This window comes from Callorhinchus milii, unplaced genomic scaffold, assembly GCF_018977255.1.
Source record: "Callorhinchus milii isolate IMCB2004 unplaced genomic scaffold, IMCB_Cmil_1.0 Scaffold7, whole genome shotgun sequence".
NCBI lineage: Eukaryota > Metazoa > Chordata > Chondrichthyes > Chimaeriformes > Callorhinchidae > Callorhinchus > Callorhinchus milii.
In genome coordinates, this window is record NW_024704748.1 from 1,551,204 (window position 1) to 1,569,435 (window position 18,232).

The 18,232-nt window shown below is 50.1% G+C and overlaps 1 protein-coding gene across 3 annotated transcripts; it reads left to right on the plus strand.

Annotated features, from left to right (window-relative positions):
* Positions 1-1,542: 1,542 nt before the first annotated feature.
* Positions 1,543-16,798, plus strand: morn4 (MORN repeat containing 4). 3 transcript variants are annotated; one of them, XM_042336822.1, is made up of 5 exons: positions 1,543-1,611; positions 11,808-11,882; positions 14,279-14,393; positions 15,252-15,361; positions 16,208-16,798. In XM_042336822.1, the coding sequence occupies exons 2-5, from the start codon at positions 11,816-11,818 to the stop codon at positions 16,354-16,356; spliced, it is 441 nt and encodes a 146-aa protein (XP_042192756.1). In that variant the 5' UTR covers positions 1,543-1,611; positions 11,808-11,815; the 3' UTR covers positions 16,357-16,798. The 3 variants fall into 3 exon arrangements, with proteins under 3 accessions (XP_042192756.1, XP_007909541.2, XP_007909540.2); XM_007911350.2 differs by lacking the exon at positions 1,543-1,611 and adding an exon at positions 10,328-10,357; XM_007911349.2 differs by lacking the exon at positions 1,543-1,611 and adding an exon at positions 10,429-10,487.
* The last annotated feature ends 1,434 nt before the right edge of the window (positions 16,799-18,232 follow it).

Sequence of the window (18,232 nt, forward strand, 5' to 3'; positions counted from 1 at the left end):
AACCTTGATGGGGTGTCGCAACATGCTCTTTTTTAGGGGGGCCCTCAAAATCTGCGGTCTTGGGCTGCAGCCCCTGAAGCTTCTGTGTTAATCCAGCCCTGATAATATGTTCCCCCTATCAACCTCCTTACCCCACGCCTCTGCTCACCTCATTCCCTTTCCCCTCTGCTCGGCTAACCCGCGCAATTCTGGAAATCTAACAATTCTTTAAATAAAATTGTCATTCACTCTGTGGCTGTTTGTAGAATATTGCTGTGCACAAATTAGCAGATTTACTTGCCCACAAAATGCAGTCACACCACTTGTAATAAGACCTATGAAATGCTTTGCGACATCTCAACATTATAAGGCATTATATCAAATGCAATGATTATTATTATTATAGCTGTATAGCGCTCGTCAGGCTACACAAAAGTACGATGTACAGTTGTGGTCACCGTGATATTAAGGGGGTTTCCGGATCCTAGAAGCAGGTGCAGATGAAACTATATTTCTTTCTGAATAATGAGTCAAATCAAGCAATAAAAAATGACTGAATGTCATTGCAAACGATTGAATGATTTGCAGATCTAAGCTCCAGCTAAAGACAGTCGTATTTTAACAAAGCAGCTGATAACTAACAGGATGGAAAATGTTATTTTCCTGTTGATCACGGTCAAAATGATCTTTCTTTTTTTGTGGCAAGTCATTTTGAAATTTCAGCCACGGATATTCATTTAAAAAAATATTTTTGTGTTCCCCTCATATTTGTAATTGAGATTATTGGCTCCGAGTGCCGAATTAGAGCAAAAAAGTAAACTATATATTATCGGACGTCAGCCTGGTTCAATCTCATCTCGTAAATTACAAGGTTGTCAGGCCAAGCCCCACGACGGGGACCTTGAGGTCACAGTCCAGGTTGATGGTCCAATGCAGAGAGAGAGAAAAAGGGGAGAGTGAGCGAGATGCAGAGAGAGAGAGAGAGAGTAAGGGAGACTGAGAAAAAAGAGGAAGAAAGGGAAGAGGAGGAAGGAGAGAAGAGAAAGGTAGAAATAGAAAAGAAAGGAGAAAGGTGACCTTACATCCCCAATTTCTCGGGGCACAATGCTCAGAGGCGGTATTGCGTCCCTGCGGCCACATTTACCCCCACCTTCAGTTCAGCAACAAACTGAGCAAGAACAATGAAATATTCTAAGGGGTCGGATACAGAAATACAGCCATTAATTTTGTTAAGCTTCTCCAGTAACTGCTGGCATCAGTCAATACTTTTGGAGGGGGGGGGTTACAATTCTTTTGGGGACCAGATTTGGGTTACAACATATGGTCACCCTTGAGAAAAAGAGGGGGAGAGAGAAAGGTGGAGAGAGAGAGAGAGAAAGGAGGAGAGAGAGAGAAAGCAGGAGAGAGACACTGGGGAGGGATGCTGAGCAGACAATGGTCGCTGCCCCTCACAAAGATGGCGGGCGGCGCCAGGCTTCCCCCTCCCCGGGCACTAGGCCGCGGTTGCCACTGGTTACGGCGCCCGTTGCCTTGGCGACGGAGGATGGGAGCCAATGAGCGGGCGGCTTGGTGTGCGGTGCGGGCGTCGGGTGGAGAGAGAAGGACATGTCCCGCTCCCGGGCCCAACAGCGGGTGAGTCTGTCTCCTCACACGCCCCAGCACCGCGCACCCCAATCCCCTCACACCCCATCCCCTCACACCTCACACCCCATCCCCTCACACCTCATCCCCTCACACCCCATCCCCTCACACCCCATCCCCTCACACCTCATCCCCTCACACCCCATCCCCTCACACCCCATCCCTCACACCTCATCCCCTCACACCCCATCCCCTCACACCCCATCCCCTCACACCCCATCCCCATCCCCTCACACCCATCCCTCACACCCCATCCCCTCACACCCCATCCCTCACACCCCATCCCCTCACACCCCATCCCCTCACACCCATCCCCATCCCCTCACACCCCATCCCCTCACACCCCATCCCCTCACACCCCATCCCCTCACACCCCATCCCCTCACACCCCATCCTCCCCATCCCCTCACACCCCATCCCCTCATCCCCTCACACCCCATCCTCATCCCCTCACACCCCATTCCCCTCACACCCCATCCTCATCCCCTCACACCCATCCTCATCCCCTCACACCTCATCCCCTCACACCCCATCCTCATCCCCTCACACCCCATCCCCATCCCCTCACACCCCATCCTCATCCCCTCACACCCCATCCCCATCCCCTCACACCCCACCCCCATCCCCTCACACCTCATCCCCTCACACCCCATCCCCATCCCCTCACACACCATCCTCATCCCCTCACACCCCATCCTCATCCCCTCACACCCCATCCCTCACACCCATCCCCTCACACCCCATCCCCTCACACCCCATCCCCTCACACCCCATTCCCCTCACACCCCATCCCCTCACACCCCATCCCCTCACACCCCATCCCCTCACACCCCATCCTCATCCCCTCACACCCCATCCCCTCACACCCCATCCACATCCCCTCACACCCCATTCCCCTCACACCCCATCCCCATCCCCTCACACCCCATCCCCTCACACCCCATCCTCATCCCCTCACACCCCATCCCCATCCCCTCACACCTCATCCCCTCACACCCCATCCTCATCCCCTCCCATTGTGGAGTCCTGAGCTCAGTGGTTAGAGCACTCGCTTTGCAAGCGAGAAACCTGAGTTCAATTCCAGGCAGAGGGCGAAACCTTGGGCAAGTTTCCTTACTCCACACAGAGCCTAATAATAATCCCTCCAAAAAAACAAAAACAATAATAAATTGGTCATTTTCAATCTACGACTGTTTGTGGGACATTGTGAGCGCAATTGGCTGCCGCGTTCGCCCACAAATATACAGTCAATTCACTTTACAGTATATTCTGTGAAGCGCTTTGGGACGTCCTCCCGACATGAAAAGCGCTATATCAAATGCAAGGATTATTATTATTATTATTATCCCTTCATACCCGATCCTCTCACACCCCATCACATCCCCTCACACCACACATCCTCTCACACCCCATCCACAACCCCTCACACCACATCCCTTCACACCCCATCCCCTCACACCCCATCCCCTCACACCCCATCCCCTCACACCCCATCCCTTCACACCCCATCCTCATCCCCTCACAACCCATCCCCTCATACCCCATCCCCTCACACCTTCATCCCCATCCCCTCACACCCCATCCCCATCCCCTCACACCCCATCCCCTCACACCCCATCCCCTCACATCCCATCCTCATCCCCTCACACCCCATTCCCCTCACACCCCATCCCCATCCCCTCACACCTCATCCCCTCACACCCCATCCCCACACCCCATCCCCTCACAACCCATCCCCTCACACCCCATCCCCTCACACCTTCATCCCCTCACACCCCATCCGCTCACAACCCATCCCCATCCCCTCACACCCCATCCCCTCACACCCCATCCCCATCCCCTCACACCCCATCCCCATCCCCCACACCCCATCCCCACATCCCCTCACACCCCATCCCCTCACACCCCATCCCCTCACACCCCATCCCCATCCCCTCACACCCCATCCCCATCCCCTCACACCCCATCCCCATCTCCCCTCACACCCCATCCCCTCACACCCCATCCCCTTGCACCACAACCCCTTACACCCCATCCCCTCACATCCCATCCCCTCACACCCCATCCACATCCCCTCACATCCCATCCACATCCCCTCACACCAAATCCCCTCACACCCCAAATCCTCACACCCCAAATCCTCCCACCCCATCCTCTCACACCCCATCCACATCCCCTCACATCCACATCCCCTCACACCCCATCCACATCCCCTCACATCACATCTCCTCACACCCCATCCACTCACACCCCATCCACATCCCTTCATACCCGATCCTCTCACACCCCATCCACATCCCCTCACACCACACATCCTCTCACACCCCATCCACAACCCTCACACCACATCCCCTCACACCCCATCCACATCCCCTCATACCCCATCCCCTCACACCCCATCCACATCTCCTCACACCACACATCCTCTCACACCCCATCCACAACCCCTCACACCACATCCCCTCACACCCCATCCACATCCCCTCACACCCCATCCCTTCACACCACAACCCCTCACACCACATCCCCTCACACCCCATCCCCATCCCCTCACACCCCATCCCTTCACACCACAACCCCTCACACCACATCCCCTCACACCCCATCCCCTCACACCACAACCACTCACACCATATCCCCTCACACCCCATCCCCTCACACCACAACCCCTCACACCACAACCCCTCACACCCATCCCCTCACACCACAACCCCTCACACCCAACCCCTCATACCACATCCCCTCACACCACATCCCCTCACACCATCCCCTCACTCCACATCCCCTCGTACCACATCCCCTCACACCCTATCCCCTCACACTAGAATCCCTTACCCCCATCCCCTCACCCCCAGCCCCTCACACCCCATCCACATCCCCTCACACCCCATCCCCTCACACCACAACCCCTCACACCTCATCCCGTCACACCCCACCCCTCAACACTACATCCCCTCACATCACACACCCTCAACCCCATCCCTTCACACTCCATCCACTCACACTCCATCCATATCCCCTCACACCCCATCCCCACATATCCAATCCCTCACCCCCATCCCTGCACACTCCATCCCCTCACACCCCATCCCCTCACAAACCATTCCCCCACACCCCCTATCCCATCACCCCCCCCATTTCCTCACCCCCACATTCCCTCACCCCCCCATCCCTTCAACCCTATACCCTCACTCCCCCATCCCTTCACCCCCCTATCCCCTCAAACACCCCCCATCCCCTCACATCCCCTAAAACACACCCCATCTCCTCACACCCCCCCATCCCCTCACACACCCCCATCCCCTCTCACACCCCCGATCCCCTCACACCCCGATTCCCTCACACCTCCCATGCCCTCACACCTCCAACGCCCTCACACCAGACCATTCCATCACCCCCATGCCCTCACTCCCCATGCCCTCACTCCCCATCCCCTCAGCCCCCATCCCCTCAGTCCCCATCCCCTCACACCCCCTCATCCCCTCACACCCCCCATCCCCTCACTTCCCTCCATCCCCTCACACCCTTCCATCCCCTCAAACTCCTATCCCCTCACACACCCTATCCGCTCACCCCATCGCCTCACACCCCATCCTCATCCCCTCACACTCCATCCCCAACCCCAGCACAGTGTGCGCTCAACCCCTCACATCCCATCCCCAGCACAGTGTGAGCTCAGTCCCTCACACCCCATCCCCACCACGGAGTGAGCTCAGCCTGTCATACCCCAGCCCATCCCCAGCACAGCGTGAGCTCAGCTCCTGCACTCACACCCTATCCCCAGACACACCTAACATCTCACGTTACTTTTATGTTTTAGAGGGAAAAATATTTATATTTTTGCTTTTTTTAAGCAAAATATTGAACTTGTATCTTTTTGTGTCGTGTCGAAAGCTTCATTTTGTTTCAGTTAATTTCTATTACTTTTATACTCCTTTTGTGGTAATATCTTTCATGGTATTTATTCCTCTGTGTGTGCATATATATACGCATATATATTATATGTATATTTATATATATTTTATATTGATTGATATGTACAGGTGTTACTATTTATCCAGATTAAACAGCCTGATGGACTTTGCTGAACGTAAAATGGCAGTTCCGTTCCTCACGAAAAAGTAGTCACTACACATGACTATTAGTGTAAAGCACTCTGTGATGTTTTAAGCTTTGTTAAATAATGTAAGCTTGTTATTTTGTCCTCCTTGGTTTCTCACTCAATCTAAAGTAATTGGCATTCAGTTAGCTGGCATCCTGCTTGCCCCAACTGTGCTTCAGATTCTTCGCTCATTCTCCTCCACAACTCCCTCTCCACCACTCTTGATGCCCTTGCCCCCCTCACCTCCTGAACCTCACCCTGGTACACCAGCCACTTCTGCTCCCTCAAGGATCAGGTGCGGGACGCCGAGCCCACGTGGCTCAAATTTGATCTAACAGTCCACTGGCAGTTCTGGCTGGACCACATCAAAACGTTCCGCTCCGCCCTCGCCTTCGCCAAATCGCCCTTCTACTCTAAGATAATCTTGGAGGTGAAGGATAGCCCCAGGCATCAACCTGCTCCTCCATCCACCCTCCCACGCCCATTCTGTCCTCAAACTCTGACTGTGAGGAGAAGCTGCCACTCCTTCCCCATTTCCCCCCCACAGTCTGACCCCTACCCATCCCTCCCTCCACATCTTCGATCCTGTCTGTCTCTCCTCTCTCATCATCACCATATCCAGCATGAAGTACACCACCTGCTCCCTTGACTCCATCCCCACCCCTCTCTTTACCTCCCAACTCCACCTCCTCACCCCTCTACTCTCCGACACCATCAATCTCTCCGTATCACCTGGAACCGTTCCCATCCTCCTAATAACCCTCCTTGGACCCATCCCTGCTTTCTAACTACTGGCCCCTCTCCAACCTTCCCTTTCTTTCCAAGATCCTTGAAAAAGTCATTGCTTCCCAGCTTCGCTCTTTCCTCTCCTACCACTTCCTTACGAGCACCTCCAATTGGGTTTGAATGGTTCAGGTCTTATCTCTCACACCCTCTCCAATTTGTCTCTGCCTCTACGTTTTCTCTTCCAGCCCCGCATAGTTTTGTGCGGTGTTCCTCAGGGCTCTGACCTCGGTCCCCTCCTTCAACCTCTACATGCTCCCACTTGGTGACATCATCCGCAAATATGTGATCAACTTCCACATATACACGGATGACACCCAACTCTTATCTCTCACCCTCAATTCCAGGACAACTGAAGTCCTGACAGACTGCGAGACATCAAGTCCTGGATGAGAGCCAACTTTCTACAGCTGAATGTCAGCAAGACCAAGGCCCCACTGATTGCACCAACGCTTCCACACCTTAGGCACTGGCAGCATCAGCATCCATGGGTGCATACTCCACCTCATCAAGCCTGTCAGAAACCTGGGTGTCTTGTTCCACCCTCAACTGTCCTTTGTCCCCCATACCTATGCCATGGCCCGCTCTGCTTTCCTCCACCTCCACAAAATTGACCGACTTCGCCACTGCCTCACTCCTAAGCCCGCTGAAACGCTCATACATGTAATCGTCACCTCAAAACTAGACTTACGGAAACTCCCTCCTTGCCGGCCTCCCCAACTCTTCCTTTCACAAGCTGCAGATCATCCAGAACTCTGCAGCTCTGCAGATGATCTAGAACCAAACACCGTGACCCCATCACCCCCACCCTCGCCTGGCATTCCATTGACTCCCCATCGCTCTCCACGGCTTTCTCCATCCTACCTCTGACCTGCTCACCCCCTATCAATCTGTCCGCTCCCTCCATTCAGTAGACTCCGGCCTGCTCCATTTTTCCTGCCTCATCTGCTCTGCCATCGGCGGCCAGGCTTTCAGCCTCTCTGCACCCACCCTTTAGAACTCCACTCCACAATCCCTTTGACTTGATTCTTCCCTTGCCTCCTTCAAGGCACAACTCAAGACCCTCCTTTTCGACCATGCCTTCAGCTGCCCTCCTAACTCTCTGCCCTTCCTCATCCCAACCCTGTCCCCCAATGCTCAGGTCCCGATCCCCAACTGTTCAGCGCATTGAGACGTCCTCCCAACATGAAAGGCGTTTTACAAACATAATTTTGTTGTTGTCGTTCATATGGTCTATGATGGGGTTTTTACCACCTTGGTAACATTGCCCACTTATGTCCTCTGGGTCGCTGCTCTGTGTGACGTGCGCTATACAAATGCTAGTCGCTGTTGTTCACCTCCTCTGCTTCTAAAATCCTCCTCGTCTTTTTGTCACCTTGAGAATATATGTCTCCAATGATCTCCTCAGCAACATTACTCCCACCACCACCTTGCCAGGCTATATTGGCCCTTTGTGTCTCAGTGGATAGACTTGATGATCCTTGCCCTAGTTTCAAAATCCTTTCATCGTCTTGCTTCTCCCCACCAGTCTCTTCTCACCTGTTCTCCTGCCCATGTTGCCCACACTTCCCATTCTGCTATTCCTTATGCTCCATTAGACCCCCAACAGCCTCATCTTCTTTAATGTCAATGTGCGGGTGTGTTTGTGTGAACGTCAGGCAAAGGCAGGGTGGGTTGATCTGCAATGCCTGTCACCTCTGTTTTCTCCCCTACAATGACTTGTCAAGTCAAGCTCACAATGAGTAGAATGGCTGTTTTAAGTGAAGCATAATTTCAGAAGAGGTGTGTAAATGAGAAAGAAGAAGCGAAAGACACATCAAAAAACAATCCAAGACAGATAATAAGTAATATATAATCATAATTCTTGCATTTAATATAGCACCTTATCACGTTGTTGAGGCATCTCCAAGCACTTCACAGAATATATTATAAAGTGAATTGACTTCATTTTGTGGACGAAATGCGACAGCCAATTGTGCAAAGCAGTGTCCTACAAACAGTCGTGGATTGAGTGACAATTTTTTTTTGACAATAGCCCTCCCAACTAGCACAGGCCTCGACTTACTACGACCGAGTGCGCCAGTGAGAGGAATAATTGGGTAACCGTCAACGTCATTCAGTCTCGGGAGCGAGTCTCTTGAATATGGAGAAGAGTGAGAGAACAGATTGTGTTCTGTTTCATAAGAATTTTGAACAGTGTGTCATCCTTCGGCATTTCAGATTCAAAGGGTAGGGATTAAACTCTGTGTTCCGCGATAGTGGCCTCTTGTCCTGCTGTCTGGCCCTATGTGAAAGGATACACCCACACCCAGGCAGCGGGGCATGGGTTCAGAGATGTGAAGAGTAACTTTAGGACAGATACCAGAAAGTATTTCTCCGCACAGACGGAGATCAACACTTGGAGCGGGGTTACCAGAAGAGCAGATGAGCTCAGGACTTGGTTCAGACATAGCTCAGTGTTGTGATGGGTAGATGGAAGGATGGGTGTTCTGGAAGGATGAGGTCAAATGGGCTGAAGGACCTTTTTCATCTCGTGTGTTTGTGTTTATTTTTCCATTAGAAATGTTTGCCCTGGAAGAGCAGAAAAGAGCCGAAGGCATAATTATAGATTTTGTCATTGAGTCACAGAAAGTTTACAGCACAGAAAGCCATTCAACGCCTCGTGTGCGTGTGAGTGCTAGTGCTCACTACCCCACTGGAGCTCTGCTCTAATCCCGTTTCCCTGCTCTTTCCCCCATACCTATTTCATTTTTTTTCTCAGCCGTTTATGCAGTTCACTTTTGAATCCTCTTGTGGGCTCAATTTTACTAGCCGTTTGCTGGAGGCATTTCATTTGAACAACACTCTGTGGCTTCAAAAAAAATCCTCTGATCTTTTCTCTCCTCTGATGATAATTGTTTTCAGCATGAGTGTGGAGGGAACATTTTGAGCTTTATAGTGATAGGGACTGATTGTGACAGCACTGGACAACATGTGAGAGGCTGTGTCAGAGAATCATACAAGCAGGGCCTTGATCTCAGTGACCTTTTTTTAAAGACTAGTGACAGTAATTCAAAATGGATTGAACCAGATTCCATCTGATGTTAATGTTCAGGGTATCCACAAGGTCTTGTTACCCCATTTTTTCCCCACCTTACAGTGCACTGACCAACAAGCTGAAACGTGTGGAAGAATGATGATAATTGTATTTAGAAGTACTTCATTGTATTCAATACAAGTATTTAACTGTATTTAGATGTGCAGGGGATCGGTGTGAGTGTGAGAGCGACATAATTTTTATGGTAGATAATGATCCGTCACCATGTTCAGTGAGACATCTTCCATAACGGAGGGAGTGATGAGGAGAAATGCATCTCTGACAGCTTGTTTCCGCTCGTCCGTAGTCTCATATCCCCGCATTCATACATACATCCATAGATGTGCATAACCACACACATAGACACACGCATAAGTGCGAGCATGCATAACTACACATACACACATTGATTTCTTATTTTGAATTGGGTGTGCCAAAGGCACTGCACCTAACTCTTACCCACAGAGGTATGCACACATGCCCTCACACACTCAGACACACACAGTCACACACAAGAATGAAATATAATAATCCTTGCGTTTGATATAGGGCCTTATCACGTCTTCAAGACATCTCAAAGCGCTTCACAGAATATACTGTAAAGTAAATTGACTGCATATTTTGTGGACAAAACGCGGCAGCCAATTGCGCATAGCAGTGTCCCACAAACCTTCGTGGATTGAGTGACCAAATGATTATTTTTTTTTAAAGGAATTATTACCCCTGGAAAAGCGATCCACCAATCAACGAACAACCAGGTTCCTACTTACTGCTAGGTAAACAGAAGCGTGTGAAGAAAGGGAACTTGCCCAACATTTCACCCTGCCCGGAAATCGAGCCCAGGTCTCTCGCTTGCGAGGGGAGTGTTCTGACCACTCAGGACTCTACTGATGAGCGATGGAGCAGGTCTCTGTTTCCTCTATCGAACATGAGCAAAGAATCCATGCATAAAGTATACACGTGTTCTACATCCTATACAAGAGCCCTCACTGCACTGTCCTTGTCCTGTGTGTGCATGAGATGAGGTCCAGTTGATATTCAGCCTGTAATTCGACATGAAATACATTAGCAAGTAAGGAGCCCGACCCCACCCAGCTCTCACTGGCCACCTCACACCCTCAATTACCTCACCCGAGTGAGAGCCTGGATATCTAGTATTGGAAAACCATTGATTTGTGGGAAGAGTCACACCCGCAACGATCCTGATCTAAGTCAACATTCCCACATGAGTGTTCCAGCAGGATAACGTTCAGGAAGCAGTCGATTTACTTGTCCCTTGTTGTGCTGGGTATGTGTGTGTGTATGTGTGTGTGTGTCTCACAGCCACTTGTGCAGCTGCTGAGGCTGGTACTGGAGCTGAGATGAGCTAACAGCACAGGATGGAGTCTGTAATGTGTGACTCCCCTTGATGTTTCAAGGCACGTCTCAAAACCCTCCTCTTCGAACTCACCTTTGGCCACCCTCCTATTCCCCGCCCTCCACCCTCCCCGATCCCGTCTCCTAGCTCGGATCCAAATCCCTGACTATCCATTGCCTTGGGCCGTCTACCCAATGTGAAAGGCACTATTGGCAGTTTATTATCTCCCCAGCATTCCTGCTCGCATGGCTGGTGAGGGCAATGCTGCACGCATACTCAATGCTCAAGTGAGAAGGCCCCTAAAGTGTGGAGTACTAGGCCTATTGCCCATGAAACACATCTCGAGAAGAAAGAGCAAGTATTTTTACAGCATCTTATGTTGAAATGATGCTAAAAAATACCTGCTGAGTGTAATGACTTTGTTTTATATAGGCAAACACAGCAACTATTTTGCGCACAGCAAAGTTCCACATACATCCATGAGGTGAATGACAATTTATCATGAGGATTGTTGGCCAGGACACCGGGAGGAACACCCTTTAGTATTGTGGGATCTTTAATGTCCACCCGAACTCCTACAACTTATATTATAATAATAACAATAATAATCCTTGCGTTTGATGTAGCGCCACATCACGTCATTGAGACGTCTGAAAGCGCTTCACAGAATATACTGTAAAGTGGATTGATGGTGTATTTTGTGGGCGAAATCCAGTAGCCAATTGCACAGAGCAGTGTCCTACAAACAGTCGTGGATTGTGAGGCTACATTTTTCTTAACAAATAGGACCGTACATACCCCTCCCCTGCTCCCTTTGCTCGAGAGTTGTAGTTTCTTGCTTTAAAACTTTTTTTTTCACCTACCACCAGATTAGACCATGACCCTGATCAAAGGATCCTTCAGCTATTCCAGCGGTGAGGAGTACCACGGGGAGTGGAGGGAAGGTGAGTGTCTGTCTGTCCTCTCTTCAGCATTGTCTTTGGAAATGTCTCCTCCAGTATGTTGTGATGTGAGTGACCAAACAAAGGTCTTGACTTGGATAGAAGCCAATGGCTAGATTAAAGCTCCCTCTACACTGTCTGTCCGCACTCCCAGGTCAGGGTTAGAGACACAGTGAAGCTCCCTCTACATTGTCAATCCATACTCCCAGGTTATTTACAGCATGGGTTAGAGGCGGAGTAAAGCTTCTCTATATTGTACCAGCACTCCCAAATGAGCTGCAGTATGGGTTAGATGGTATAGGACTGAGAACACTTAAATAATTGAATAGTGTGTGGAACAGGATAATTCCTGAGTTGCTGCGACCCTGGAGGTATAATGTCAAGGATGCAAACTATGCAGGGTGTAAGATAAACTGGAGTATAACCTTGAATTTTCTTCGAGAGTTCTTTGTAGATTGGGAGATTAAATGGGTTCATAGACAGTTTACAGCATAGAAGTGGGCCATTTAGTTGTTAGCTAATAGCACTCTCATCTCTGAGTCAGAAGTTTGCTGCTGCAAGCCCCAAGTCAGGACTTTGAACTTGTATAGTGTAGCCTGACATTGCAGTGCAGTGCTGCGGTGTGCTACATTGTTGGGGTGCCTTGCTTGAGATGTTAAAACAAGTTCCACCTGCCTGTTCAGGTGGGAGTTAAATATCCTGCAGCGCTATTCTAAAAGAGAAGGGAGTTTATCTCTCCCATTGTCCTGGCTAATATCTACCTCCTGCCCCGATAAAATTGTTCATTCCCTTCATGGGCGTTTGTGGGATGTTGCTGTGTGCAAATTGGCTGCTGCGTTCGCTTACAAAATAGACAGTCACTACACTTTACAGTATCTCACCCTTTGAAAGGATGAAAGGACATATGTCAGTGTGAGAATTACTTTTATTTGCTCAACGTGTCTGCTGGTGTTAATAATAATCATTGCATCTGATATAGCACATTATCATGTCTTCGAGACGTCTCAAAGCTCATCACAGAACATACTGTAAGGTGAATTGACTATATTTTTGAGGTGGAACACGGCAGCCAATTACGCACAGCAGTGTCCCACAAACAGACATGGATTGAGTGACACAATTATTATTTAAAAAAAGGAATTATTACCCACAGAAAGCAATCCGGGTTCTTACTTACTGCTAGGTGAGCAGAGGCATGTGGAGTAAGGAAACTTGCCCAATGTTTCGCCCCGCTGGGAATTGAACCCAGGCTGTTTTGCTTGCGAGGCAGTGCTCTAACCACTGAGCTACAGGACTCCCATGTGTTACCCTGGAGCTATCTATTCTGATCCCAGTACCCTGCTTGTTCCCCTACTTTTCCCGTTTACTATTTTTCTGTCGAGTTTGCACTCGGGTTTAAATGGTTCATGGACCTTGGTTGGATGGTGTCCTGGCAGTGCACAGTGTCAGTGGTCTGGGACAGGAAAGGATTTGATGGGGTGTGTTGCCTCTTCATTCTTATCTCATTTTATGATTTCTTAACCTCGTTGTCAACGGGGAATGTTGGGCAGTTGATCAGAACAGCGGGCTGCTTCCTAGGTGACATTTTGTTTTCAGAAAACAGCTGACATTTAGGGTTATCCTCAGATAATGATTAATTTTTAGTGCGTATTTACAGCAAAGTACGTAGGTAGAGAGAGGAGATGGTTTGGTATTGCTCCTGTAGTTATATATTTTATTTATGTAATACTTGCATTTGATATAGCACCTTATCACGTCGTTGAGACAACTCAAAGCACTTCACAGGTTATACTGTAAAGTGGAGTGACTGTGTATTTTGTGGGCGAAACTCGGCAGCCAATTTTTTTTCCCCAAGGAATTATTACCACCAGAAAACGATCTGCCAATCAACTAACAACCAGGTTCCTACTTACTGTTAGGTAAACGGAGGCATGTGGAGTAATAATAATAATGCTTGCATTTAAATATTGCGCCTTATCACATCTTCGAGACGTCTCAAGCTCTTCGCAGAATATACTGTACTTCTTGGGCGAAACATAAGTAAGGAAACTTTCATCCCGCATGAGAATCAAACCCTTGTCCTCCAGCTTGCGAGGTGAGCGCGCTGACCACGACTACGATACAGGATTCCACACTGAAGTGCTTTGAGGCGTCCGCCAGACATGAAAGGCGATATATTGAGTGTGTGTGTGTGTGAGAGACTATCCAGTGGGTAACTATTGGCTGGAACAATAAAATCATTCCTAAGCTCCTGGAAATGCATCTGAGCAGTGAAAACGTTTCAGGCAAGGAGGAAGAAAGCTGTGAAGTGGGATTGATAATAAAAGTGATTATGTGGGGAGCAGTGGCCCAGACACATTGACCTCCTGTTGCTATCTCTCTTGGTCTCTCTGCATCAGGTCGGAGGCACGGTGTTGGACAGCTGAAGTTTGCAGACGGGAGCAGCTATGTCGGGCAGTTTGAGAACGGTCTGTTCAGTGGCTGTGGCTCACTCTTCTTCTGTGATGGCTCCAGGTGAGTTACTGGCTGTGAGGTTCTCTCGGGGGGGGGTGAACATTCCTTAATGATAAGGATAATTCTTGCATTTGGTATAACCCTTATCAAGATGTCTCAAACCGTTTCACAGAACATACTACAAAGTAAATTGACTGCATATTTTGTGGGCGAAATGCGGTAGCCAATTGCGCATAACTTAGCTTACTGCTAGGTAAATAGAGACTTGTGGAGTAAGGAAACTTGCTGAAGGTTTTGTCCTGCCCGGGAATCGAACCCGAATCCTCTCACTTGCTGAGCACTATGCTATGGGACTCCCATTTTCCCTCTTCCCTCCTGAAGGTGTTGACTAATGCTGGAATGTGCTCCAAACGGCCTCCCACCACATTCCAACCTTCACACAGTGTATTGGCAAAGAGAAGGGAGTTTTTCCTGGAGTCTTTGCCAACAACCCTCCAGCTAAAATCGTTGTTCACTTTATGGAACCTTTGTGCTCAAAATAGTTTTATCCCCTCTGTGTGCATATATATCTTTGCCCATCCTTGACAGTTATTGTAAAGCATCCTAGGATATTCCCAACTTCCTAAAGAACTCTCTCTAACTCTTCCACCCACCCACCCTCCCTCCCTCTCTCTCTCTCTCTCTCTCTCTCTCTTTCTCTCTCTCTCATTCCTCGTCCAAACATCAAAACAACAACCAAAAAATTGGAGTTGAGAAACAGATCAGCCGTGATCTCATAGAATGGCAGAACAGGCTCGAGGGGCTGAATGGCCTACTCCGTTCCTATGTTCCTATGTAGAACATAGATTAAATTAATTGGTTGTTCATCCATGGCTGACTTCTTGTTAAGTTGCTAAACACATTGCTGTCTGTTGCCAGGTATGAGGGGGAGTTCATGCAGGGCAAGTTCCAGGGAGTTGGGGTGTTCACTCGCTACGATGGGATGAAGTTCGAGGGCGAATTCAAGATGGGCCGTGTCGAAGGACACGGTAAGGAACAGACAGCCAGCTCATGTGGTCACTAGTTATCCTCCACAAATAGTAACGACAATTCGCGTTTACATAGCGCCCGTCATGTGGGGCAGCGCCTCAGAGCGCTTAACTGTGGTGGAGCCTGATGCCGGGGAGGGGGAGGTGGCAGATGGCACGGTTGAAGAGGAAGGTCTTCAACTGTGATCTAAAGATGGGAAAAGCGGAGGGATTGACTCAGAAAATCCCATCGTATTGGGGTGTAGTGTGGCTGAAAGCATAGCCGCTGAGGCTGGGGTGGATGGCACAAGGGTCAAGCAGGAGGCTGGAGCCAGCCAAGTGAAGGCGGAGAGTAGGACTGCGGTGTAAGCAGGTCGGAGAGGTGGTGGGGGGTGCCAGGATACAAAGTGATTTATAAATGAGTGTGAGGATCGTGAAATCGATCTGTTCTGCAATAGAGAGACAATGGAGCCTGGCGAGGCCTGGGGGTGGGGGGATGGAGGATACGGGCATCAGAGTTTTAAATTAATTGGATTTTATGAATGGTGGCGCTGGAGGGCATTGGAATAATTCAGATGGGAGGTGACGAATGCATGAATAAAGGACATATCAATATGGTCAGGCAGTCAGTCAGTAATCAATTTTAATTTAAAACTTTCCTGTCATTAATTGTGATTACCTAATCATCCTGTTGTTGTTGTTGTCCTCTATCTTTCCCTCTGTGCATCTATACTCTCTCCATCTTTCTCTCACCCTCACCAACTCTTCTCCTTTTTTTTTTCCTTCTCTCTTTCTTGTTCGCACTCCCCTCTCATACCTTCTCTCTCTCTCTCTCTCTCTCTCTCTCTCTCTCATTCCCTCTCCCAGGTTTGCTTACTTTCCCAGATGGATTGCACGGACATCCGAGAAACGAAGGAATCTTTGAGAAAAACCATCTTTCCAGGCGAGAGAAGTGCCAGGTTGTGATCCAGAGGGCCCAGGCCTCCGCTAAGGCTGCCCGATGCCTCACACTCTGACCGGCTGCTGGTTGCTAACTCCAGGCAGTGTCTCGCTTTACCTCCCCTCCTGCTGCCCTCCCCACCCATTGCTCTGAGCTACCACTCCCCTCCTCTCTCCTCCACCTTCCCCAGCACTGAGCGTGACGAACAGCCCCTCTGCCTGGGTGCTGGGGACCCTACTCTCCTGTGGCTGAAAGCTCGGCTCTTTAACATAAGCAAAGTGTGACTCAGAGCGCTTAACGGTGGTGGAGCTGGATGGGATCTGCAGGGAGGTAGGAGTTGACTGTAGGCACGGTCGTTGAGAAAGATCTTCAGGTGTGATCTGACGATGGGCTGCCCAGGTTACAGGAGCAACCCCGAGCCCATCCTCGCTCAGTCTCACTTCGACCTTGTCAAGGCATGTCTCACCGTCAGCAGCCAAGACTTTCAGCCACTTCGACCCCGGGTTCTCTCTCACCCTCTCTCTCCCTTCTGAAATCCCTCCGCCTCTCTCCCGGCTTTCAAAACCCTACCTCTCTGACCGACCGGGGCTATCGGTCACACCTCCCTCCCTCCCCTCTCCCCGGCCCACCCCCCCCACTTTCCCCAGTGACCCAACCCCATCCCCACCCAGCAAAGCGCTTTGAGACTCAAAATGTCCAATTCAGACATCTGTTCCCCAGTCTCCCCTGGTCTCTGACCCACGCGGGCAGCCCTTTTTTGGGGGGGGGGGGGGCGGGGGGCAATGCCACTTTAACTGGCAGCCAAACCTGACTATATGATTGTACCAGGACACAGGAGGGGGAGCCGGTGCGAGGTCCTCGGGTCCTGCCACGCCCTACTCCTGGGTGATATCAAGCCTTTTGTCTATTCAGAAAACCCGGCATCCATCTACTGTAATCCCCAAACGGTTTGTCAGGCGCACAGTGCTACCTGCTGGCAGAGTCACAGTACTACACGGGATCACTTCCCTCTTACAGCGGACAGCTCAGTGCCCCCTCCCTAAAGAGAGAATTGACTGCTCAGGGCCCCCCCACCCTTAAACAGGTCTGTTCAGGCCCCCCCCCCACTCCCTTAAAGTGAAGCGTTTCACCACCAGTTTTATTTCTGGATTACCGCTGCTATCAGTATTGTTGTGCTCTGCCTCTCGCCCTGGCTGGGGCTGTTACTGGCCAGCACGGTGGGACTAACTGTAAAACAGCCTTCACACTGTCTCTGCCATCACAAGTCACGGGTTCCCCCCCCCACCCCGTATTCATCACATCCAGGCTCAACTATGCCATCTGCCTACTTGTCGGCCTCCCCAACGCTTCTCTCCACAGGCTGCAGGTCATCCAGAACTCTGCAGCTCATGTCCTCTCCCGCCCCAGGCTCCTTGACCCCATCACCCCCACTCTTGCCCGGCTCCACTGGCTCCCCAACCCCCAGAGGATAAGAGTTCAAGGAACAAGCTCGATGGGCTGAATGGCCTCCTCCTGTTCCATTGAGACTGGCTTTTCTACCAGTGTAGAGAAGCCCAGTCACTAATTTCCTCAGTTATTTCTTCCTATTCTCTCCAACACCCCCTCCACCCATTCCCGCCCCAGCACATGCTCCGAATGAGCCTGACCTTGACTGCTCCTCAGAGCCAGTGCCGCTGGGATCATTGGAGTTACTCTGTGCTCCCAGTGGAGGAATAGAGGACTTCGCTGTATTCAGTAACATATCAGTGATGGAAGCTAACAAGAGTGTAGGAACCCTCTCCCCCGTCATCTCCCGTACTTTAATGCCTTAATAACGACAAAAACAACAAATTACATTTGTTAAACAGCGTACTGTAGTTACCCAGGTAATCGCCAGCACCCACACTTAAACACACACACAACACACCTCCGTTGGTCAGTATTGAAAGATTTTAAGCAGTGATAGACACACG